Source organism: Chaetodon trifascialis, chromosome 2, assembly GCF_039877785.1.
Source record: "Chaetodon trifascialis isolate fChaTrf1 chromosome 2, fChaTrf1.hap1, whole genome shotgun sequence".
NCBI classification, from domain to species: Eukaryota; Metazoa; Chordata; class Actinopteri; order Chaetodontiformes; family Chaetodontidae; genus Chaetodon; species Chaetodon trifascialis.
The window spans coordinates 27,446,493-27,472,170 of record NC_092057.1 but is presented as its reverse complement, the minus strand read 5'-3'; the positions used below and the strand labels follow the sequence as shown (position 1 = coordinate 27,472,170).

Below are 25,678 nucleotides of genomic sequence, written 5' to 3'. Positions count from 1 at the left end.
TTATTCATATAGTCTTGACAGATGAACTTGAATATTGGCTGATCGAATTGGTAGACTTGCTTTTAGCCTACTTGATAAAAGTATTTCCTGATTCTCTCTTCTCTTTTGCCATTGTGGGAGGAAAAAGGCATCAGGCTTAAGGAGTAAACAACACACAGTTTTCCTCAGAGGCTGCCTAAAGGCTTAAACTCTCACCCAGAGCTATGGTAAATGTACCATTACATGACCCATCGAGGCCCAAGTGAGGCTCTTGCTCTGTCTAAGATGATGGTACTGCATTACCCTCGTAATGGTTCATCTACTACTGATTCACTCACATTATTATAAATCTGATGCTTTGAGAAAACAGAGCTCTTAGTAATGGATGGATGATTAAAGGTGCACGTGGATAAGCAGACAGATTGACAGAAAGACAGATGAGAGAACAGATGATATACATTTTAAGAGAGCGAAGAGGAAAATGAGCGCACAGAACATTAGTGAGCAATTTACAGCCAGGAAAGCCAGCAGCAAACCAACAGATAACTGCATTTAAGATAGCCAATTGGTCTGCCAGAAATCCAGCACTCCTCAGGGAGAGTTTGAAGCTAAACTAGGCATCTCTGCCAGTTGCGGCCCCAAATAGCAGCATGAGGTAACAGCTTGAAACTTCTATACCTAGAAATCACGTGGCATGATTTGAGCAGGCACAAGTCTGTCAAACTGTCTGTCACTGCTTTATGCAACAGAACATATGAAGCAAAAGGTCTTACACTGATGAGCTTTAATACAAATAAATGTTGTTTTTTTTTTGTTTGTTTGTTCGTTTTTTTCCCTCAGTTTTCATTCCCTTTATTTACAGGCTTGCAGTACAAGGTAACAGGTACAAGGTTTATTCATTTATCATCTGAAAAAACACAGGGTTGTACTCTGAAATGCAAGCTGTAGTCCTTTTATGCTGCTCGCTAAACAGAAAATATATAAACGGATGAATAAATAATAAGTTATAAAAATAAAACTATGTTTTTATGGTGGAATGAGGGAGATGAGTTGAGGCCTGAGGAAAGGAGCTGCTCTGTAGTCTGGTGGTACAGCAGCAGATACTTCTGTATCACTTGCCAGACGACAGCAGGGTGACCAGGCTGTGGCTGGGATGGGCTTTTAACATCCTTTGGGCTGAATGCAGGCACCTCACCGATATTGCTGATGCTCAGTAGATGATGTTCTGTGTGGCTTTAATCACCCACTGCAGAGCCCTCCTTTCCTGTTCTGTGCACCCCTGATGACAGTTTGTAACACTTACAGTCAGGATGCTTTCTATTGGTCCTCTGTAAAAGTTAACAAGAATTTGGCACAGCAATTCTACCTTCATAAATTTCCTTAAGAGGTTTTCTTAATAACCGTTAGTCACCTGCTCCATCTCAGCTCCACTGATATAGACTGATATTGCGTCTTTGTTTCCTTTTTTCTAAAATCACCAATCAGCTCCCTCTTTTTGTTGACGTTGAGCAGTAGGTCGTTATCTTTGCCTGCAAGATTGTAGAATTATTTATTTTTTCCTGTATGTCCAAGGTTTTTCCATTGCAAATATCAACAAATATCATAGGAATGGATATGAGTGTCAGTTTTACAGGCATATATGAACCAGTGGGACATAGCATGCCCTAATACTGACAGTACTATGATTCCACAGCAGAGTTACACCAGAGTGTAACTCACTGGCTTTTCCAGAGTTCCAAGTTACACATCGTCGTTTTCCTTGGCTGGGCAGACACATTTCAAAGTCAAAAAATAATTATCTTGAATAAACATAAAAGAAAGTTGTCTTTTATGGCTGAATGATATACTATCACACCATCGCAAGCCAACACAATTTGATTACTTTAGACCCAATTTGGCATTATGCTACACTATAGTTCCTGATCACTCTGTAACCACCAAACAATCAGCTTGATTATTTTTGATGCCAAAGAAAACTATTTGATTGTTGTTAGGCAAAATAACATAGATTTCTGGATGTTTCTGTCATTGAAAAATCATTAAAAAAAAAACAAAAACAAAAACACTTTTTGCAAATTACAGTGTTCTTATGACATGTGTCTCCTCTGATTGGATGGATTTGTGACAGTGATACCAGGAAGTAGCTTGCCATATGGGGATGCTCATCTCTGTTGCAATCTCCAGCCTTTACCTTTTTAAATCCAATCCTGTGTAGTGTAGCTTTAAGAGTGGACGTTTGCCACCAGACCTGAAGGGCAGAAATATGATGGAAAGGGATTGCGGATGTGGAGGGAGGCAGGGAAGGGTATGATTTAGCCTGCTACTCAGAAGATATACTGTTTGAGCATGCTGAGGGTTTTATAAATTCATCCTGGAACACTCAGCTCAGCTGCCATTTGTCCAGTGTCTCAAGCTGTTGGTTTTTTTTCAGCGCTCTAATGCAGTGAGTGACCTAATGTTAACTATCCCAAGATGTATGCAGCTCTCATCCTCCAAACCGTGATTAATCGAATCCCCCACGGAAAATGTAAAATGAGTGTAGTAGCTGCCTATAGTAGGCTCTGGAAATTCTAATTGAAACTCTATCTAATAAACCTTTTAATAAGTGTCCATAGATATAATTGTAATCTCTTTCAGAGAAAGTAAAAAGTGGGGTTGAATCAAGGAGGTTTTAGGCCTTTGATTGAGTTTGTGTATGTGTGTGAAAGAGTGTGTTTCTAAATGTCATAGGGAATAGCTCAGTCATCTTCCCAGCATATCCAGAATCCATTTTCCTCAGTGAGCCATATCACTGTAATAGGACTGATATCATTCTTGTGTCCTTGTACAATGTTTCATTTACTCCCTCCTTGTTTAATCCAACCTGTGGACAGTCTGAAGCGTTTGGCTAACCTACAGCCCCTGTGGAGCCAGCATCCTCGCAATGCATAAAATCACAGCTGTGTGCTCAGAGTCGCATTTTACACTCACACATAACCATTGAACAGCCTTTCAGAAACCACAAGCAAGGCACAGGAGTTTCACTGCGAATCGCTGTCCTTGAGAAACTTTCATTTTCCATTTAATATAACTTTTCATCTTCCCAGGATCTACTGGGGTTGGGCCATTTTATTGGTTCATGTTGAAAATTGCTGTGACACTAAAAATATGTCATTGGCCCCTAAATCAAGTGATTATGTTACAGGGGCTTCTGTGGAGTCGATCAATAGCCCGATGATGTCATTGTCCCATGGTCCTGGGTGTTGATGGTGTCTGATGAATGATAGTGGACTCATCCAGGAGAGTTCGCCTGATGGCAATGTATTTTTGCACCATGGAAACCAGCCAGTAATAAATCTCAAAGGGCCAGTAAATGAGAGAAAATTGCCAGTGTGCCATGAATATTTTTGTATTTTCATGGCTGTTTGTAAACTTCAAGCGTGAAGCTCTCAGAAAACTCAGAACCTTTCACACAAGGACTTTAGTCTGGATTTAACAGCTACACGGAAAGAAGGTGGAGAAAAAACAACATCAGTCGATGCGAGTGATTGCTTCATTTGAAGTCACATGAGGCATTCCGCCGTGTCTTTGCTGGATTTTTAAGATTTGCATGCTTTGGGCTTTTTCTCTGTCTGCGTGTGAAATTAGAATAGCTCCTTGATTGAGACTCAGACCCCTCAACATAAATTAGACCTGACAGCTCAAATAATTTGTTCAAACTTTCCGAGACCAGGCACAAATTTCGTGTTTGCGCTCTGGCCAACATTTGAATATTTCAGCACTCATTCAAAGCTGCTCTTGATTTAACTGTTTAAAGCTACTTTTTCACTCTTTCTATGGATAATAAGCTTGAGAAATTATTAAGTGGCTTGCCAGTCATGTTAGACAAAACTCAATACTCCAGTTTCATGAATATTATGTGCAAAGGGTGTCATGAAGTGGACCCTGAATATTGCAGCCAGTATTCCTGTGAACATACATGACAGCTGAGAAGTATTTACTTAGGTGCTGGGAGAGAAGAGGCATGAGAGAAAGATCATAATCTTATCACACCAGCTCAGAGTTTAGGGCATTTTTGTTTGTTTTAAAGTGTGGACCTGAATCCAATTACAGTATTCAGCAAAGCACAAATAGTGGGTTTTAAAGGTTATTTATTTCATACATAAATTTCAAAAATTGTTTTTGGGAAAACACAAACCTATCAAACAGCTGGTGTTCCTCATAACTGTGAGCGTGGTCTGTGTTTATGCTAATGTGGCAGGAAGACAATAGAAGGGTGAGAGAGAGCACAGAATGAAAAGAAACAGCAAAATGTAGTGTACTCAGTGGTGTAGTCTAACGTGACAAACACTTAGGGACTGAGAAGCCTGTCAGTCATTGTCGTTCCCATGACAATAGGTTGTTTGGAGGTGGGCGGGAACTGGGGATGTTCTGAGTGTATAAGCCGGTGAGTGAAAGAGTCGAGCTAAAAGTTGATCAGCTGAGCTTGCTTGTTTTGGTGTTGGCTATGGCCCACAGAAGCCTGGTTGTTCACGAATAAAGCATTGAGAAACCAGCTGATGGTAGTGGTTTATGTACTGAGGGATGCTACAACATATTTAAATATACCAACAATCCTCTGCTATGCTAATTTCACTTAGCGGTTGGCGTTGTGTTAGCGTCGGGCTCCCTCTCCGGGGTATCTAGAGAAGCTTCAGCTTCAGCCTCGTCTGGCTGTTTTGTTTTTTTCTCCAACCTCTTCTGCTGAAGCTGCACCCAAAGTGGCCGTGGGTTCAGTGGCACACTTCAGAAAACACTGAAAAAGTGTTGTCTGCCGTTGTTTTCGTTTCATCTCTTTGTAATTCACTCGTTGATTTTCTCCTTTATGCAGTACTGCGCAGAATGCCTGCTAAAGAATTGTGTTGCTGTTGCCATCACGGGCGACGGAAGTCTTAGAGGTCCAAAAGTCATGTGAACACAGACTGGGTTGATATAATGAATTCAATAGGGTGTGAAAGTTTTTACAAAATGATGTTGTTAGGTATGCTCGCGCATCAAGTGGATATATGGAAAAAAAAAAAATTCTAGCGAGTATAGGGTCTATACCGGCGTGTCACGCAGACTAAACCACTGGGTATACGCAAATCACTGACCTTTTCCAGTGGGTATACAGCGTATACCTGCATATCACATAGACTGCACCACTGAGTGCAGAGTGAGTGTTTCTTTTTCACCTTAACTGGTTTGCTGAAGCAGCTTATTAGAGTGTGATTTGTGTTTTGTCCTCCCATGAAGCTGAGTTTGTTTGACCAACAGGATGATAACAGCCTATGTTAGCTCTGGCAGTGTAGTTAGCTCGTTCAGCTCCACGCTGTGCCCGCTCCTCAGTCGCACAATTGCAGATATCACACTGGAGAAATCGAACGGTATTCAAAGTGTTCAAGCAAAGTTTCTTTGTTGATTTCAGCTTAGAGGACACAGCGAAGCTTGTCTGACCTGTTAGCCCTGTAACTTAGTCTATATTGTTGGCAGTGCAGAAGGAGGTCTACTTTTTGTGTGATTTTTTTCAAATTGCATCTGCACTTGACAAGGATTAAGATATCTGGCCACGCTTGTTTTTGCAAACAGCGGGATCTGCAGTTTACCTCCATTTTTAGCTCTGTTATCAGTGTCTATGTTCATTGGTGGGTTTAGGACCCAATATTATACTGAAATGTTCATAATTATGATCATAGTTTATTCCAGAACACTTAAATAAATGCTTTAATACCCTAAAATTACAAATCAAATAAAAACAAAAACACGATTTTAATACAAAGCACTGATTTACCCTTTGTATCTCTGTATTTTTGTTGTTAAATCAGATGCTTGAGCTGACTAGTCATTTCACTGTGCTTTGGAACAAAGGTATACAGTTTAATGTGACCTAAATGGAAACACATATTTTACATCAGATTAAATTATATTTTACATCAGGCCTGCATGAAACTGCTTTTTTTAATGTATTTTTCAGGTGTTTTTCTAACAATTTACTATATGCAGATTATTGAGTCATTGGACAGCTGCTTTTAATCTTTATGACAGACTCCTTCTTCAGCTCATTGAAGCAGTTATATGATAGATAGGTGTATTGTATCTGTAGCCTTTAATCTAAAGAAAAAAATAATAATTATTCACAGCAATCCATCATTATTTCACTGGACAATCGGCTCCAGGCTGCTGCAAAATAACCAGGGAACTGGTTGGTTTAACTGCATCAGGCTCCATGATGCAAATCATTGGCATTGGAAATGCTGACATCCAGGGAACACAATGGGCAGAGTTGACAGTGAAATATAAAATAACAGTTCTCTGTTCATCAGTACTACTGTTACCTTCATTGAAAAACATCCATGATGTTTGAAACAAAATGTGTCTTATTGTTTCTCTGTTACACAAATTAGCACAACTTTAGGTTGAATCTTGAATATTTTGGATCAGTATTTTCTTCACTTCTCCAGTGAAGTCCATATTTTCAAACTGTGTGTGGGTTTATAACCCTTGAATACAGATGTGATCATGTGTGCTAAAAAGAAAAAGAAAAAAAAAAACCTAACTTTTTTTTTAAATTTTCTTCTGTTTTTTTCACTTGGTAAAAACAGGTAAATATTGAATATTCAGTGATAGCTTCCTTTCCAGGTTGTTCATGTGCATTATAAATACAACAGCTCAAGTCACCGTGTAGTGACCGTAATGAAGTTGCCCCTTTTCTCCCTTTGGGGTTCATGCTGTTGCATTGAGCACAAAAGGGACTGAATTACGTCAGTGCTCTTTCCTCTCTCACACTGAATTCTCGAGGGGAACTTTTAATTGCAACAAGTAATTCATCAAGTGCTCATCAGACCTTTCTGATTAAATTTCAGGTCAACTGACTACGGAGCAACGTACCAGAAGCTGAATGACAAAGTAGGAGCGAAGACAATACTCAGTTATTTGTACGTGAGCCCTAACAACAAGAGAAAGGTAATGTTATTCTTCTGTTCCTTCCTTTGACTTTGATAATTGTCTTGATTGTGGTATTCTTTCCTTCCACTGTTGGTCTGATACACAATGTACAAAGTCAATACCGGCAGACATACTGATGTCTGACTCATCGTTTTCTGTCTGATGTCCGTCTTTCCACCTGTCACTTTCTACATTGTCAGTTAGATGCATTGAGCAGTAGTTAATTTATTGACATGTGTAATCCATACAGACAATTAGCTTGCAGAAAAGAAAACATTCTCCAGTCTGTGAAATTAAAATATGTTTCTATTTTAATTTCTGTCTTTCTGGAACTGAATTAATTAAAAGATGAATGGTGCAAATTACAAGGATTGATTCACATTTACAGCCATTCCCCCTGCATTTTCCTGAGCTTTGGTCAATTAATAGCTCGAACCATCTGTCTCTATTCACTCCACAGTTTCGCTTTTCTCCGTTTGCATGACTCAGATTGGTTAATTATTGTCTAATAGTGAATATGAAATGCAGCCACAGAAACCCCCCTGATCCAGTTAGACGGTCTGTCAGTGACTGGGACATCCCTGAGCTTAGTTAAAGGTGTTGAGCCAGCCAATGGGACAGAGAGGGCCACCTTCGACTATACGAGGAGGAATGTCCTGATCTTGTTATCAAGGGAGGGATAAGATGCAGTCCCACTCAACAAGAGAGATATTATAGTATAATTCTGTGAGAATTACACAGATGAGGATGCATTTCAAAAAAATTACACAGGGAGAAAAAACACACCTGCGTCAGCAAAGCCATTGCCCTATTTCCCCATGAACTGTTTCATCACATTTCCTCCCCAGATGACTCCATGCCAGATTATGTTAAATATAATATCCTCATTACTTTTGTCTGCAAGACATGCAGATCAAATTGTTTTCCTGTTGTGTGTGTAACAGGTGTTAAACGACAAGTGTCAAAACAGCCAGTGTTTGTTGCCCTTTACACTTCAGGGGCTTGATTCCACTAGGAAAGGCTGTGTCGCATTCCAGCTGTAGCACGATTTTGTTTGGTCCTCCACACCGAGCATTTCAGAGGCACAAGCGGTCCAACTTTGCTCACTTGACAACCGTGAGTCTGCACAGGGTGCATTGTCTACAATGGCCACTCCAGCCGTGTTGCAGCCATGCCCACTGGAATCTGTGGCTTTGATGAACAATTTATTGTAAAATGTCATCATCAGAACCTTTACTATGATCCACTCTTTTTTTTTTTTTTTAATCTAAGGTCTAAAGGTTTCTAATCAATTCTTTAATCTTCTGATTCAGTTATGCTTGAATATTGTTCTCCTCTTCAATGAGATGTCCTTGGCTCTTCCACCCTTGAAAGGTAGTCCTGATGTCTCTCTCCCCTGCATCTTCCTGCTACTCCTGGGGGATCCCAAGGTGTTACCACAACAGATGACATACCTAATCCCTCTAGTGTGTTCTGGGCTATCCCAGGTTCTCCTTCAGTTCAGGTGCCAAGGTGGTAACCTTATCAGATACCCACATCAGTTGGTTTCTTTTGATGCAAAGGATAAGTGGTTCTGCTCTAAGCTCTGTCTGGATGTCTGAAACATCTTTTTCTAACCCCAAAGGATCTCTTTTTCCCTTGCCTGAACTTGTTGCATCATCTTGGTTTTATTGTAGCTGGAGAGGGAGACCACAATGGGATGGCAGTTTTTAATGTTCCAGTAAAAAGTCCCTCATGCACAATGGATTGTACCTGGCATACCTGTTTGGAAAAACAGTAAAAATGTCTAGAAAGATCTAGTAAGAAGCCCTAGCTCCAGGACAAAAGCCCCGCAGATTTTTTAAACTCTCTTCTAGTTTTTACATTGATATTAATTCACACATACTCAGGTTCTGCGTGCTTTGTTTGCAGTTTTCTTTGTCTATATATCCATTAGTTAAACCTGCTTATCCTTTGGAGGCTTCTGCGACAGCTCTTTGGTGTAATTTATTATTTTGACTCAGTATGGAGTCCTTGAACATGCCGTTAAATAGCACCCACTGAACTGACTTAAAGCACTGTAAGAGAGGCAAACTGTGGAAGAAAGTCCTTTCTTTGCTTCCTTTTGTTGCCGTTGCTTGAATTTTGAATTAACACTGTATGTTCTGTTGGACCTTGGCAAAGCCGCTGAAGAAATGTTGAAGGTTTTCTAATGTGGTAGTGCTGCTGGAGAGACAATGGGAAAGCATGAGCCCTTGAGTCTAGGAAACCAGGTCGCTCTACAATGGCATGCCTCAGTTTAAACTCACAGCACAATGAGCAGAGGAAGACCTGCAAAGAACCTGATGGGTTGTTATTGTTTCACGCACAGGAACACAGAGAAACACTTAGATACACACTCTGAGATCCACATAGGCAGGCCATCAGCCTCTCAGATGTACACACATATACGTTGTGTCTATTGTTGTCTGTCTACTATCCTTGCTTCCACCTCCTGTCACCCTCACTTGCATTCACACACAGGCACATATTCTAATAATCTTTGTCACACACACGTTCAGACACCCTCTGGGTCGTACTTCTGTCTCACACTCGCCCCATGTTGCCAAAGTATGACATCTGTAATGATTTAGAAAATATAAACAAGACTGAAAAGTCTATAGCAACACCAGCTGCCCCATGAGGTTATAGCGATTACATGCAAGGAAGGAATTGTGGAATAGAGACACAACTTTGCTAACCACAGGTCCTTTTCACAAGTCCATCACAAAATGTAAAGATGGTGTGAAAGTGTGAGAGAAGGAAACCTTTAATTTAAGTTTTTGCCAAAATCAAAAGGGTTTATCATCTGAACAGTGTCCATTTTAAGACATCTTAGACAGCTCAGCCTGAAATTAAAGCTGAGACTAAATTAAGGTTTGGGCTGAGGCTTGGTGTTCAATTCTTGTCAGAGTTACCATAATTACAAGTATTACTTGAACCTTTACCCGGACATGTGAAAAGCTTTTACATCAACCATTCACAATTGTGGCTTGGTTTCTCTCAAAGTTTCAATATATACATTTAATACGCTTAATAATGTAGAAGTGCCTGAAAGAGAAGAGAAGGAGTGCGTCATGGCAACAGGTCCATTCTTCAAGGTGATTGAACAGAAACTGTGTTAAATGTGTTAAATGTCATTGTTTTTACCATCTTCTGAAATGGTAAATGGACTGTATTCATATAACACTTTTCTAGTGACCACAGACAACTGTGGTGGAAATTCTTGTGACCTGAAGGGAGGAGTTCGCCAGGAGACTTCAGATGTCTTATGCAGAAGTATTTATTGAAGGCTTGATGCAACAAGGAGAAGCTGATGAGCAACACAATGTCCACAAGTGAACCAAAGTAGTGCCACACCAAATTCTGAAGATGCCCTTTCTAATGGGTGTATTAATACCCTCAATATCATAGGTTTTACTTTCTACTCTTGGAACTATTCCCTATTACAGATATTCTATACTTATCTTCTACATTTGTCATTCTCTATTGGATAGTCAAAACCGAACAATAGCTCCTACCATACTTACGTATGCCCTGGCCTCCAACTGAGGACACTTTGACCTAATTCCTTATTACAATGTGAGCTCGAGCAAGCCTCCTAGAATTGGTCTGGTCGATGTCTGCACAGTTTATCTAGAAGACCTGGGCTACCTCCATAGTAAGAACAGGGGGAGAGGTTACCTATCTGGAATGGTCTCCAAATGTTATGTTAACGTGTCTCTGCCTGAGGTCTCTGTGTTGTCCGACCTTGAGACCTTTGGGCTCCTAACTGTACAGAAGGCCCGTCATCAAAAATTCCCTCACAACGATGACTCAAAGTGCTTTTACAACAGAGGCCTGCATTCACTCATTCACACAATGGTGGCAAGGCCACCTGGTCTTTGTGAGCTCATACTGCACATTATGAGCATCAACACAGTCATACACCATTTTGGGTGCCAGTATCTTGCCCAAGGATACTTCGACACGTAGGCTGCCGAGGCCAGGGATCAAACCTCCAGCCTTCTGATAGGGGATAACCGCTCTAGGCATGGTGCCAGAATTTAGGTTTTGATGTGCCAAAGTAATTTTGGCTGGACCTTTTATTTACAGAAATTAATACTGCGTGCTCGCCTTTCAAATTTTCAACAGAAAGGGCTGATATCATGCTGTGGAAGGCGACTACTATCTCTGGTGGATTCTGAAACTTTTCAAATCTTTTTCTAAAACATTTTCAGTGCAGAGATTAGATTATTATCTACCTGTGACAGTCTGTGCAGTCTTTATTACAAGCTACACATACAGGTATATTGCTCAGATCATGCGAAATTAAATAAAACCAAGCTATCATGTTTATTTTTTTGCTATAGATTGTGCAGTACAATACATCCAGTCAGTTAGAACACTGACATTTTAATTCTATTTAAGGAAACACCATCTTGTTTGGATGATCTGGCTGGAGTATTATATGTTTAAGTTGATTGCAGGGAGAGAGATCGACCGTTGGGTGAGCTACATTGACTTGAATTAGAGAGAGCAGCCCAGTGTTGTCTGAACAGCAATCGTCTATGCTTTCAATATAGAGGCAATCAAGTCAGGCAGGAATTTCCAGCTGTGGCGACTCTGTTCTAACTCTTTTATGGTATTTATATATCAGTGCCTGCTGTGCTATAACATTGAATTAATCTAGCTTTAGCATACAATATCAGATAGATTTTTCATATTTTTTTCTTTTTTGCCCATCATCTGCTGCTGTACAGCCTCCATACAATGATATGTATGTGGTGTGTGGGATGAACCAGTTATACAAGGGGGTGGACCCAGGCCCGCTAGGCCTTGAAAGAAATAGGAGACTGAGGAGACGGGTTGGCTACTCTTCAACAAGTGGGGCCTGGACAATGAAGCACAAGTTCAACATAGCCAGGATATCTTTTTATTATTATTATCTTAGAAATTGAACAGTCACATGACAATAGTTATCAACTCGGTAAGACATAAAAGGGACAGTGTTCGCAGCATAAGACTAATTGCAAACATGGACAAGTCTACCAGCAGCAGAGCAGCCTAAACTACAAATGAATGGCAAAGTACTGTATAATATTGGATAAATAGGTTTAACACAATGCAGACTAAAAGGACACAGTTGCAGCTGCCAAATACAGCGAAGACAGCTGGGAAAAACTGGCAACTGTGTGAATTGAAAGTTTATAGGCTCATATTATCACTACTTCATGATAAGGGCATGAGTATCTGGCTATAATTGCATTTGTGTATTCCCTTAAATTCATGCATTGCTTCGGTATATTCTTATGGTGTGTATGACAATTTTAGCCTTACTCTTTCAGTTACAGCTCTGGTGTCAAATGGGAGCAAATAAAAAGGAGTAAAAATAAAAACATAATTTAAGTGGTAAGTGTTGGGCTTTTTTTTCATGTCAGCTCTCTGTGTTAAGTACAAAGCTCTTACCATTCCAGTAACAATTACCTTAAAAGCCTATTCAAGGCATACCCAAAGAAAATTGATATCTGTTCTTGAACCATTTGGAGTACATGCATGGTATTGGTCTCTTTTGAAAAGTGACACACAAGGTAACTTTTATCCCCAGCAGTCAGAATCACTGTAAGTACTCCTGGCATTGAATAATACAAGTCAAGCAGAAGGTCTTTTTTCCACCTGAATATTTTTTTTTACAGACAGATGCTTGCAGATGGTTATGTCTGGGACTTATGAGCTGGAAAACCCAATGGGACCACAGCAATAAGCCACTGTGTGGTTGCCATCATGAAGCACTTAGGAGGAGGTGTTTTGGTGTCAAGGTGCTTTGCTGGTGACACTGTTGTTGATTCTTTTTTAATATTCAAGGCACATTTAATCAGTGACATGCCATCCCATCTGATTTGTGCATTGTGGGACCATCATTTATTTTGCAGCAGGACAATGATCCAAAACACCCTTCCAGGCTATGTAAGGTTATTTGACCAAGAAGGAGAGTGATAGAGTGCTGCACAGATGACCTGGCCTCCACAATCACCCTACCTGAACCCAGATGAGATGCCTTGGGATGAGTTGTAATGCAGAGTGAAATAAAAGCAGCCAACAAGTGCTCAGCATATATGGAACTCCTTCAAAACAGTTGGAAAAGCACTCTAGGTCACCTCATCAAGCTGGTTGAGGGAATGCCAGTAGTGTGCAAAGCTGTCTTCAAAGCAAAGGGTGGCTACTTTGAAGAATGTAAAATATAAAACATGTTTTGCTGTGTCCACAGTTTTTTTTTCTTGCTTGCTACATAATTTGTTGTTTCATTGCTTTGATGTCTTTACTATTGATCTAGAATGTAGGAACTAATACATATAAAGAAAAACCATTGAATGAGAGTGTGTGTCTGTATACTGCAACTATAATAACATACGATTAAAACAGTATGTCACTGTGACATTCTGAAGGTTAATATATTAGCATGCTGTTAGTGTGTTAGGATGCTGGTACAGTGTTAGAAGTCTATGGCAGGATTGATATCAAAGTAGAGCTGAGGCTGACAGGAACTGTGTATCTAGATTGAGAAGTTTCTTCTCATCAACTGAAGTGTCCTAAATTGGAAAATGGAAAATCAAGAGATCACCAAAGACCGAAGTAATTACCTCATGCAGGCAATACGGTGTGGAGCAAATCTAATGGCAATCGGTCCAATAGTTGCTGAAATATTTCAACCTGGATCGTAGCATTAGATTGACAGAGTGATGGATGTACTATCATCCATGCTGCTAGTGTGGCTAAAATTAAATACAAGTAAAAACAATAGGGAGAAACAGACACAAAAAGATGGGAGGAGTTTCAGATACAATGCAAATACACACAAATGCAAATTCTGTCATTCCCACCCACACGCAGTTCATTGCAAGCACATACATGCATGCTTGTGAGGGAGGGTAGCAGAGACTGCAGGTTTGCCAATCTTGCTGTCACCCCCGGCATGACGCCATGTGACCGCTGCTGGTGGCAGACAAAAGCCCCTCTCTTCCCCTAGTAGTGGAAGTAAATCAGGCCTCTGTGGCTGCAGGGGCTAGAGGGAGTAAAGCACTGGACGAGGGGGAGGAGGAGATGGAGCAGGAGATGCTTTTATGAGGGGGGAAAGAGACAGCGAATAGACTGACAGAGAGTGGAGAGAGTGGAAGAGTGGAGAGGGGAAAAGAAAAAAAACAGAGTGAGAGAAAAAAACAGAGAGATGGCCCAGGGGTCACCCACGGAGAAAACAGAGTGACAACACAGCAATTACAGCAATTACATCATCAATTTTCAGATTGTGGCTTCATACTGAGCCTGTACATGAGAGAACTCATCTCGAGTACACATTAGGGGAGATTATTTTGGGTTTTAGCCTGAGATTTTGTGTGAGAGCACATTATTACAGTAAATGGCTCGGGATGGTGAGTGCTGGTTTAAAAAAACCCAAACCTCACAAATTGCAGTCTCATACAAATGGGTAATGCCTCTAATGGTTTGAAAACAAAGAGACATTTTCCAGAGGAAGCATATGAGTGACAGACGGATTCAGTCTCTGCTACTTTACACTCAGCTGGAGTTGTCTTTAAGGAATACATAACTGCTTTTTCTCATGAATGTATTTACTAAAACAACAATCGCTGGGCTCAACTGTTTTCACAGCAAAGGCCTCAATTGTGTTTGCGTGTGTCTGCCTTCTTGTCTGTGTGTGTGCACGCATGTGTTTGCATGCACAGCATTCAAAAACAATTACGGCCTTGTGTGGCTCCGACAGCAACAACAGGCAGGTGGGTGGAATATGAATTCACCTCAGATGAGACCTCTCCCACTGTCAAGCTTCAAAGACTTTTGTTTATTGTCTCACTTTTGGATACAAGATCAGACTTAAAAGTGAACTTTAATATTTCATATCCTCGAACTGTCCTCAAAATGGCAATAACAAAAAAGTCAAGCAGAAAGAAGCAGAATCCATAAACTATCAGAGAAAGGGAGAGTGTCCAAAGACTAACAGCGTGATGCAAAAACTTAGAGGAATGTCATAACAAATATTCACCATGATTTAATAAACATGCCTTCCTCTGCAGTAGCTGTGTGTCAACTCATGGGAAGGTTAGGCTCGATATATATTCACTGAGCGGGAGAGGAACAGAGCAACCTGATGATAGTATCACCAAAACATCTCCTCTCAATTCATGCTGTTTTAAATGAATGTTTGCCTGAGTTATTTAACTTTGCCTCGACATTTTCCTTTATGACTGCATTCATATTAAAGATAATAACTTTATTGACCAGGGGCCTCATTTATAAAACTTGCTTAAGCACAAAACGGGGGTTGAAAGTTGCGTACGCAACTTCCTACGCAAAGGTTGTGATTCATAAAAATAAACTAAGCGTTAGAATGTGCGCACCGGTACGCCAACTTTGATGCTTGCGTACTAACATTTTGGAGACAGGGGGAACTGGCGGTGCAGATGGAGAGGTGGTCAACTGAAGTCAGATTGATCTCATACATTTAATGCCATCACATATCAGACTTATAGACCCGCGTGATCATAAACACCCAAGTCTGCAGTGTTATACATGTGTTCCTTTAGTGAGCAGTTAGGCCTACTACTGTATGCACAATGTTCATGTATCACACTTCCATCTTCAAATGATACAGAGCGGTGGATGGCACTGATGGATTAGTATTAATTGTGACAAGGTGTGTAACAATCATTCAATTTGCCAAGCATAAGCATATAAATAGTGCGGTGACACTCGTGCATAATGCTGCACAATGGATGCGCTGGCACTGCTGGAAGATCACGCAAATGGTAGGATCAGGATGGAGAGAAGGTTTAGGGACCACAGAGATTTCCTGGCCTGTGATGATGACTGGCTAATAAGCCGATTTAGATTCCCTAGAGCGGTGCTCTTGGATCTATGTGCTGAACTGGGCCCAGTGTTAGATAGACCCACCCGCCGGAACCGCGCCATCCCGTACCAAGGATCGAGGCTATCTTGGTGTCCAGCGGTGTGGGCTCGGGTGCGCCCTTGCCCCCACCAGTAGCAGATGCGCTTTGACGGTGCCATGCCACTTTCTTCTTGGCCTCCACCTTCACATCCGACCACTTCTTTTTAATCAGATCGCTCTGTGGCACTGGAACTATTCACTGCGGTGACGACGTGCTGCCACTCTTTTTTTTTTTTTTCGTGACGCCATTACTGTGACCACCAAACAAAATATCCTCTCTGGCCTCCACCTCATCCACAAGCACCTCGATTTCAGTCTCAATTTCTTTTTCTTTTTTCTGCCATGATCGAACGTAAAATGCCATTGATCAGCAGGCATATTTATATGCAAAGACATTCATGAGGTACTTTGCATTGACCATTCATGGTAAAATGTGGGTGTGTCGGGGGCGGGATGTGAGGTGAATCCACCTGCGCAATCTTCCAGGTGGAGTGTGATTTATAAAGGGAAAATTGCGTGCAGGTGTGAGTACGCACGGTTTTATAAATCCGAATATTTTTTGGCATACGCCATTTTCAGCTTTTGGGTATACACACACTTTTAGTATGGATTCTACACAATGTTTTATAAATGAGGCCCCTGATGTTATATGTATTATACATATATATCTTAAAAAAAAAAAACATAGGACTTCTCCCTCTGAGCCAGTTAGTCTGATAACAGGTAATTCGGGCCATGGACAAGTCAAACGTTTATTTGATGAGTCATTTTAAAGCTATTAGAATATAGGCAATAAATAATAAGACCAACATCAGCAACATCAGACTATTGATATTGATTAAGAAATCATGGAAAGCAAACAAACAAAGGGATCAAAAAACAACAAAGCACCAAATGAATGGAGAGGAGAACATAATACATTAAACTCAGCTCCATTTTATGTTAATTTTCCTTCAGTCTGCATTGATTTCTTGGCTTTGGATGTTACAAGATGGGCTTTCACAAGTCTCTGAAACTAGACGAGACACTTCCTAGGTGATTCTGTGAAGCATAGATGTGGGCAAGGTTTTGGTGGTGTCCTCAGATGCTGGGTGCTGTTGCAGAGGGGAGGCTGGTCTGACTGTGTGAAGCATACAAAGTTTATTAAGTTTGCAGAGGCTTGTAGATGTGATTGTTTTGCACACACAGCAGGGAAGGTCATCTTTGTTCTACTTCACATTGCAATTTTTAAGATTTCCCTCCTGAAATCACACCTGTGGCCCGCAGCTCCTCACCCCCCCCCCCCCCCCAAAAAAAAAGAACGAAAGAAAGAAAAGAAATGCTTCGAACACTTGAATGCTGTTACTTCGGCGCAGCAGCAGGATGTTCTGTCAGTGTTAGTACTTACTTCACACAGCTGTGATACATCATTAAGAGAATAAACAGTGAGACTGATATTATTGAGATTTCACTCATTCGTCACTTCCTGTCAAACTCTTCCATCCAGTGTGGGAATGGTGGACCTTGCCACTACCAATGAAAGCTACTATGCTGAAGGTAATTACTCAAATATAAATGCACTAAAGGGCAGACAAAATGCAGCATAAATAGTATCAAAAACTTTTTCATTTCAAAATCTTAAAGGTGAGTGAATCATTCTGTAGAAAGATCATTGGTACTGCCATCTCTCCTCCTCCACACTGCAGGTACACATTAACATCATTAACATCATGTGTAAAGAGAGAATATTGTGTCGTGCACAAGCACAAACACCAGCTGTTGCTCATTGGTTTGCAGTGGTGTTGTTTCACAGTTAAAGGTGCGATGTATTACATATAGCCAGAATTGTAGTTTAAAATGTCAATAATATATGTGTGTGTGTGTGTGTGTGTGTGTGTGTACACACACACATATTCACACACACACACATATATATATATAGAGAGAGAGAGAGAGACTATATTTAGCAACAGAATGTGATGAAGTATTCATCAGAGTTCTGACAAGCGCTCTTTTTTTTGAAGTATAATAAATAAAGAAACAAATGTCAAGAAAGGAAATATTCTTGTATTTTCCTTATTACACAGAAAAATACAATTGTAAATTTCTAAATTTAAGTGTTCCCTCTTTTATTGACTAGACTATTGACTTATTTAAAGACGAGCTTAATTACCAAGGTCATAAAACATCATAAAACACAGTTCATTCACATTCGACAAAAACAAAATGAAACTGGCCAGAACTGTCTTGTCTTTCCAATGTTACAACAACCAAGCCTGATTTGGTTGTGAATGCTGCTTTTGCAGACTGGCCTTTCTCTTGCTGTTCTCCCACTTCATGCCTCTCCTCTTCCAGCCTCTTCATCATCCTCAGAGTCAGAGTCACTGTAAATCCTCCCTGTCCTCAACCTGGCTCCTTCGGTCCCAAAGACTGTGTTGGGTCCTGATCCCTGCGTGTTCACTAGGAGGTGGCTGAATGTTGTCCGCGGTATAACGTTAATCCTTAACAATCCTGCTGTGCCCAGAGTTCTCAGTCAGGCCTGAGTCCAGTCACCTGATAGAGCCACTAGCTGCATGGCTAACTAGCTAACAGCAGCTAATAGCTACAGCCAAATACAGCTACAGTAAAGAGGAGCAGTTAGTTACTCTGGTGATATGCTGCCACTTATTTGTTTAGAGCAATCTTTGACCAGTGGCCAAATTCTATACCTGACACCGAACAAAAACCAGCACACACACAGAACGGACAGCTAGCTGAGTCCTGACATTGTGCATGCTGGCTCACTGTCACAGTCATGGCTTACTGGAATGCTTCAACAGACTGTGAAAACGTGATAGAGTCGATTTGTGGGAAACAAATATGTAAAACCAAAAATAAGACCAAAAATAAAGACTAAAAGTGCCAAAGAATAATGAACATGATCAGATTTTCGGTATTTAACATACATAACTCTGATATTAGGATGAGAACAAATCAAGCAAAATACGTTATGTTTGACCTTAAAATTAAAGAATGAATAAATTAAAATAACCTGTTTTTTTGGAAGTCAGTTGCATAGAGAATGCATATCGAGTACACTTAAAGGACTCAAGGGGAACAATATGAAACCTTGATTGTGTCATTGCAATGTACGTTAAAGCTTGGCAGCTTCATACTGCTGATACTGTAAATATGTCTGCTGAATTTTGGCAGTGCTGTTGAAATGCTTTTAAGGGTAGTAAATATCTGAATTGTTTCGTTTTGGCGACAGTTTCATAGTCCAGGTGTGAGGAACGACTGGGACAGACAGACCTCCTTTGTTGAAAGGGACAATTTTGAAACAATGTAGAGCTCATGATCAGTTTGTTAAGTCCAGATTTTGTGTTATGAGGAGCAATTAAATGGTAATAAGTCTAAAATAACTGTCACATTTCAGGCTTAGCGATCATTTCCAAATCTACTTTGGTCTTAAATGATCCTTCTGCATAACTACATGAATCAGAAAAAACTATTTCCCAGTTTTCTGGATCCATCAGCTGATGGATCAATTTAAGACTCTCATTTGGATAACATTTGTTTCAGCACACTGGAATTTCGATGACAGCAAAACAGCAGATATCCCCCTTAAGACGAAAGACATCGAGATACACACTGCAGCTTATTTATGTAAATTAATATTCAAAAGAATAGAATGCAAAGGAGACCTTTTCTTGTAACTTTGTACATATTTTCAACATAAAACACTGCATAAACTTAGCAGAATTAGTGCGACAGTGAAATTGCGGAGCTGTTCCTGATTAAACAGGTCAAGTGTCATTACGACACATGCTTACTTACACCAGACATACCTGAAGCAATACCACCTGCTGCAAGAGCAGCACGCTGAAATCAACGCATCCTTTAACTGCACATTACATTGACATAAAGCAGGAAAAAGAAAGGGTTTTTTTTGTATGTGTGTCTACCGGCTTTTTAAGGGCACAATGCATGCCAAATGAATCACTGCAAATCAGCCATGCTTTGCTGGCTGGAATGCAGCGCACGCAGCGGTGGTAACACAATCCAGGACAAGCTAACGGATGATGGTTTTGTTTGAGGCTGGTGGGGGTAGGTGGTGCTGGGAGGGGACGCAACATCTGTCAGCCCTAAGGCACAATCTCCAAATGGCTGCGATGAGCAGAGAGGCAAGCGCCCCGGAGCCTGCGAGAAGACACAGCAACAGAGGGGGAGAGACAGGCTGAATGACACAAATACAGATGGATTGAGAGATGGAGAGAGAAGGAGACAGGTTGACAGAGTGTGAGACACAGGGATAGAAGAGAGAGAGAGAGCGGTGGAGTGGTAAGGAGGATGGGAAGGGTAAATCTAGTTGAATTGCGGTATTCCATCAAATTTTGTCTTACTTGCCTTTGCGGGACATTGGCCACTTCCTCAGCGTGGGGGTGAAAACTATACAATTCAATGCACCTGACACCACCAGAGTACGGGACCTGAATTCCCCTTCAAGAGCATTAACTCAGGCTGAGTGTGCACCAAATGGCAGGTCCCCCTGCAAAAGCATTAAGTCATGCTCAGTGTGAACCAAATGGCATATGCCGTTGTGTTATTTATTAATGGTAACTGTGAAGAATTCATTATTTCAGTAGCTCAAGACAGATCAAGATGTCTAAAGTGGCAATGCTGCTAGTTAATTATCTAAACATGTCTTGTTTGTCTTGTCTCTGTTCATTGATATGTAATTAATGTGTAGCTCTGTGTTTTCACACACTGCTTACACGCCTTGCAACTTGTGCTCTGCTATAAGGGGCAGCTAGCTCACTAGCTGAGATGGAAACCCAATTATACTGAAATGCAGAAGCTGACATGTTACTGTTTGTCAGGTCTGGCAGGGGTCTGGGTGAACTAAAATGTCAGGCAGTGTTCAATTAGCCGAGGCTTAAATGCCTCAGATCAAGAGACAGGAGTTGCGTTTAATAAGACGGATCAAACAGTTGAAAGCACCTGGTCGATGCTGTGGACCAGGCAGCGGGAAAAGAGAAGTAATAATTATGAATATGTGTATCGACTCTTTTTGCTTTCATGTCCTGCACTTAGAGCCACGTAGCTTGATGGAGTTTGATAGCTACTGTTTATCATGAATATTCATGAAAAGAAGCAGCAAGAGTGATTTGATTCGCTACGTGCTGTCAATGCAGTTTGCAAACTTAACATAGTTCCACATGGATGCTCAGAGGCCCGTCTTGAAATTGAAGGATACAGTTAACTCATTATTAACACTGCCAGTCCCCCCTCACGGTATGTCTGTTAACATTAGCTGTGATTGTTAACCATCTGATTTAGTAGCAGCTGACAGTGAATGGTTATCCACAGGTGTATGTGCTACTGAGTGACGCCAGTGACATAAACAACCTTTTCATGTGAGCACGGACATACACAATGTAGGTCATACAATGTCAAGACTCTATTATGAGATTAAAATACACATATTTCATGTTTGTTTCACATATTAAAACAAAGGCATGCAGCTGTAGCATACAAAACGTTTTCATCCTAACACTGTCCTGTACACCACTCAGTCCATTTACTCTTACTGATTTCCTGTGAGTCTTAACCTGAAAGTGCACATATATTTTTCTGAAGTGCAAATCAAATTATTTGATGGTCTCATTCAACCAAGGTGCACGTATTACATTTACATGAGAAAGTCCAGGAAGGCCTGGCTTGAACCACTGCTCATATTCAATGCATGGATATGGGTATGAATGAGAAATTGCCATAACTAAAATGTAAGATGTAATGCATTAAGTATTGTCATAGCACAGAATCTAAAAGCACTTAAAGATAAATTCAAGTGTAAAAAAAAAAAAAGGCATCAGAGTGACATCAACATATGTGATCATAATTGCAAATAATTATACATAAGCTACACTGCAGATCTTAACTCATCTGACCCATATAAGCATTTTCTGATCTGATGCTCCTGTTAAGAGGATATTTGTTACAAATCATGGGTAAAATAAAATTCCTGCTGGTGTTTTCTGATATCCCACTGCTATGGTTAAAGCTAGAGTTATAGCTCTGTGTTAAGAGGTTCCAATGTAGTTTTAGAGCCTACACACACAGCCGTTGGAGCTGACACAAACTGGCATGATAATGTAACACTCCGCAGAATGATGATACCACTTCGCCAGATTTTGGCAGTTGGTTGACAGTGATTGGCTGGTGGTGAGTTCTTCAGTGAAGTTTGGTTAACATGCTTCACATTCAAAAAGTGAACCACTTTGCTCAGGTGTATAATGCAAAGAAGGTGCATGCAGTCACCAAATGTGAAAATGCAGAACAAAGACAAGCTTCCTACAAGAGGAGAACACAAATGGTGACTCTCTGAATATAAAGATGTCTTCCAGAGCTTGGGCTGCCACGAATAAGAACACACCACTTGAAGGGACTGCTGTGCCAAAAGTACAATCTCCAAGAAAAATACCTGTCCTGAACTGAAAGAGGAGCTCTGCAGAATGGGAAGAAATGAAATTGTGAAGAAAATTGATGAGCCTGGACGACTGGAAGTCTCAGGATCTGTCTTGATCCATAAGATCTAAAAACTGAGAAGAGAGCACTGTCAGTCTCCAACTGTGGATGAAATCACATCCAAATTAGAAAATGCAAAATACATCTCAGCCCTTGATGCTAGTACTGGTTTCTGGCAAATCAAACTCGATGACAAAAGCTCTCGCCAATGCGCATTCAACACACCAATTAGACTCAATCAGTTCTTAAGGCTTCCATTTGCGGTAAATTGTACAGCAGAGGTTTCTGATAGGGATGAAGCAGGTTTTTGAAGGACTGGATGATGCGGAAACATATATCAGTGACATCCTGGTGTGGGCTGACACTGAAGAACCACACCATGAGAGAATGAAACACGTTTGGGAACAAACCAGGGCTACAAACCTGAAACTAAATTTAGAAAAATGAGACACAGGACCAGAGGAAATAAAATCTGTACCGAACACATTTTATCTAACAGTGGACTGAAAGCGGAGCGATTTGGAGGCAATAAAGAACATGTCAATGCCACAGTGTAAAAAAGGCATGGAAAGATTGCTGGCAATGATAACATATCTAATATAATGTATGTGACCATACAGCACTGCTGTGTGATGTGGTTTTTTAGGAAAAGAAACATGAAGGAGCTTACACCAAACTGAAAATGCTCACAGAAGCACCTCTACTAAATTATTAGGACCTCAACCGATACCTTGGGAGCACAAGACCAGTGACTCTAAAGGAAGAAGAACCTGTAGCATTTGCCTCAAGAGCTGTGAGTAAACTGTGCAAAGCTATCCATAAATTGAGAAATAAACTTTGCCAATAGTTTTTTGACTTGGAAGATTTCATCTGTTTGTGTATGACAAAGAAAGTGAAGTTGAATGTGTTCACAAACCACAAGAGGTCTTTCTAAAAAAAGACACTCAGCTCTGCACCTGCAAGAATGCAGAGGTTACTGTTGAGAGCACACAAGAACCAGATGAATGTTAAATACCCATCTGGTAAGGAAATTATAGTTCCAGATGCCTTATCAAGAGCTTACCTATCAGACACAGCAACAAATGATCAAGAGACTCATGTACACATGATTGTAGCAAGTGCGTGTGTGTCTGCTGACAAGCTACAAAACAGTAGAAAGGAGACAGCTGATGATGAAACACACTGAGACAGGTGATTCATGCAGGCTGGCCAGAACGAGGAGCCAAATCCCCAAAAACATTCAAGACTACTGGATCTACAGAGAAGAGAAAACAATGCAGACCAAATCATTGTACCCCAATTATTGAGGCAGGACATGCTTGATGGCATTCATGTGAGTCACTTTGGGATGGAAAACTGAAGGAAGAGAGTGAAGAATCTGCTCTTTTGGCCAAGAGCTAAAAGAGAGAGTTAGCAGTTGTTCAGTGTGTAACACACATAGAAGGGCACCTTGTATTGAGCCACTGCAGCCAGAGGCCATGGCAAAAGATCAGTGTCAGATCAGTCTCCTTGCACCCAACAAAAATGAATACTTACCCAGTGTACTCAAAGTTCATGAAGGTGGAGTTTTTGTGAAAAGATAGATGTGCTCAAAAAAGATCTCAAAGGACTGGGGAATTGAACACATACAGTCAGACAGATTAGCAGAGAGGGGAGTTTAAACCGTCAAACTCATTCTAAAGAAAAGGCATGCAGATAAAGAAACCTCAGGAACACACACACACATTAGATGATGTAGGAGCATCACCAGCTCCGCTCCTTATGGGATGTCGCCTGAGACCACAGTTCTAAAAAAGCAGTTGCTTCCGAGCAAAGTAACCGAACGAGTCCAGGAAATACTGGAACACAGACAAGTCAAACAAAAACAGTATGGTGCCCAAACTGAAGGAGAAGCTCTGTACTGGAGACAGTGTGAGACTACGGCAAGAAGGAAGCTGAAAGGGGCTGCGGCATAACCAAAATCATACTGAGTGTCACACACGAAAAAGATAAGACTGAGACAGAAACTGAAAACACGAACAAGAAAAACGCTAAAATGTTGAAAAATGCATTATTATTATTATTATTATTATTATTATTATTATTATTATTATTATTATATAGTCTCCATGGAATTTCTAACCATTTAGCATTGAACCACTTTACATTTGGTCCAACAAATTAACATTAGTGCTTCATGGAAATACAGCTGTCATAGCAATGTAAATAGCATATACAGTATCTTGAGGAACTTAGCTCCACATTTACCACACTTATTGAAAGAGAGTAACATTTCACTGGTGGAACAGTAGACTGGGAGTGTAAGCACGTCTGTGAAAAAAAGGCTGTAAATTATGGGGCCAAAAAGGTTGAAAATGACAAAGGTTAATGAAGCGTATATGTGCCTGCTGGAAGACATTTAAGATATGTGTAAGGAATACTTGAGTTAATTCCACCACCACACTACCGTAAATACTCAGAGATAGAATATTAATGAAATTAGCTTCATATTTTCTATTTCATACAGTCACCCAGTAATTGGATTGTGACTTCTCTCTATAAATCTGTGCCTAATTTCCCGCAATACCCTGCAATAAATAGATTTTTTTTGTTGCCACCAGACTTTAAGTGGGTTCAGATTGGAAAAGCATTCAAAAAGGGGAGCAAAGAAAAGAGCTTGAGATTTATTCTCTGTGGGGCAAGTCAATTTTCAGGCTTTACAGTGACAGCAACTTGGAGGGAGTGATTTAATACAAGTTAATGAACTGGTTTCTGGTTTCTGTTCTGTTTCTGTTTGTTGTGATTTCTGAGCAAACAACAACTTGTAAACAAAGAATGATCCACCTGTGGAATAGGATCAAGGCCGGTTCAGATTTATTCTATCATCTGACAAGTGCTTTCTTCGTGTTTGTCTGCTTTTCAGTTATTGTATGTCTGCAAACTCCTGTTGAAGCACACTGGGTCGAGTCTATTTCTTAACACTTCCTCTCACCTGTCTTTTTGATTCATATCTTTCAAAGTGTACATGTTTCTCAAAGAACCAACAACAGAAACACAGAAAGAGAATAAAGCACTAATTTCTTTCCAAAGCACTTTTACCTTTTTTTATTCATTCTCTGTGTGTGATGAAGTGCAGTATATCTCCTATACAGGGGATAGGATTCTCTCCTTGTAGAGATGCTCCTCTAAGCCACAGAAGCAACTGTGGATTATTTCACATCCGTATCAGTGAGGCTAAGGAAACGTTAGCTGCGGGTTGTGCTTAAGCCAGAGGTACTGAGTCTTATAATTGAAGCCAAAGGGCAGTGAAAGGGGAGCAGGTCTAGCCAGGAGAGA

At 40.5% G+C, this 25,678-nt stretch overlaps 1 protein-coding gene across 4 annotated transcripts in view; it reads left to right on the top strand.

Annotated features, from left to right (window-relative positions):
- Nucleotides 1-25,678, top strand: part of sorcs1 (sortilin-related VPS10 domain containing receptor 1) — a 171,892-nt gene that overhangs the window by 80,183 nt on the left and 66,031 nt on the right. For all 4 annotated transcript variants that reach the window (XR_011602540.1, XM_070972396.1, XM_070972388.1 and 1 more), the window contains exon 3: nucleotides 6,840-6,939. Coding sequence is in view for 3 of the 4 variants with exons in the window: in XM_070972396.1 (XP_070828497.1) it covers nucleotides 6,840-6,939 (100 nt within the window). In the remaining variant the exon portion in view is untranslated. The remainder of the gene's footprint in view (nucleotides 1-6,839; nucleotides 6,940-25,678) is intronic.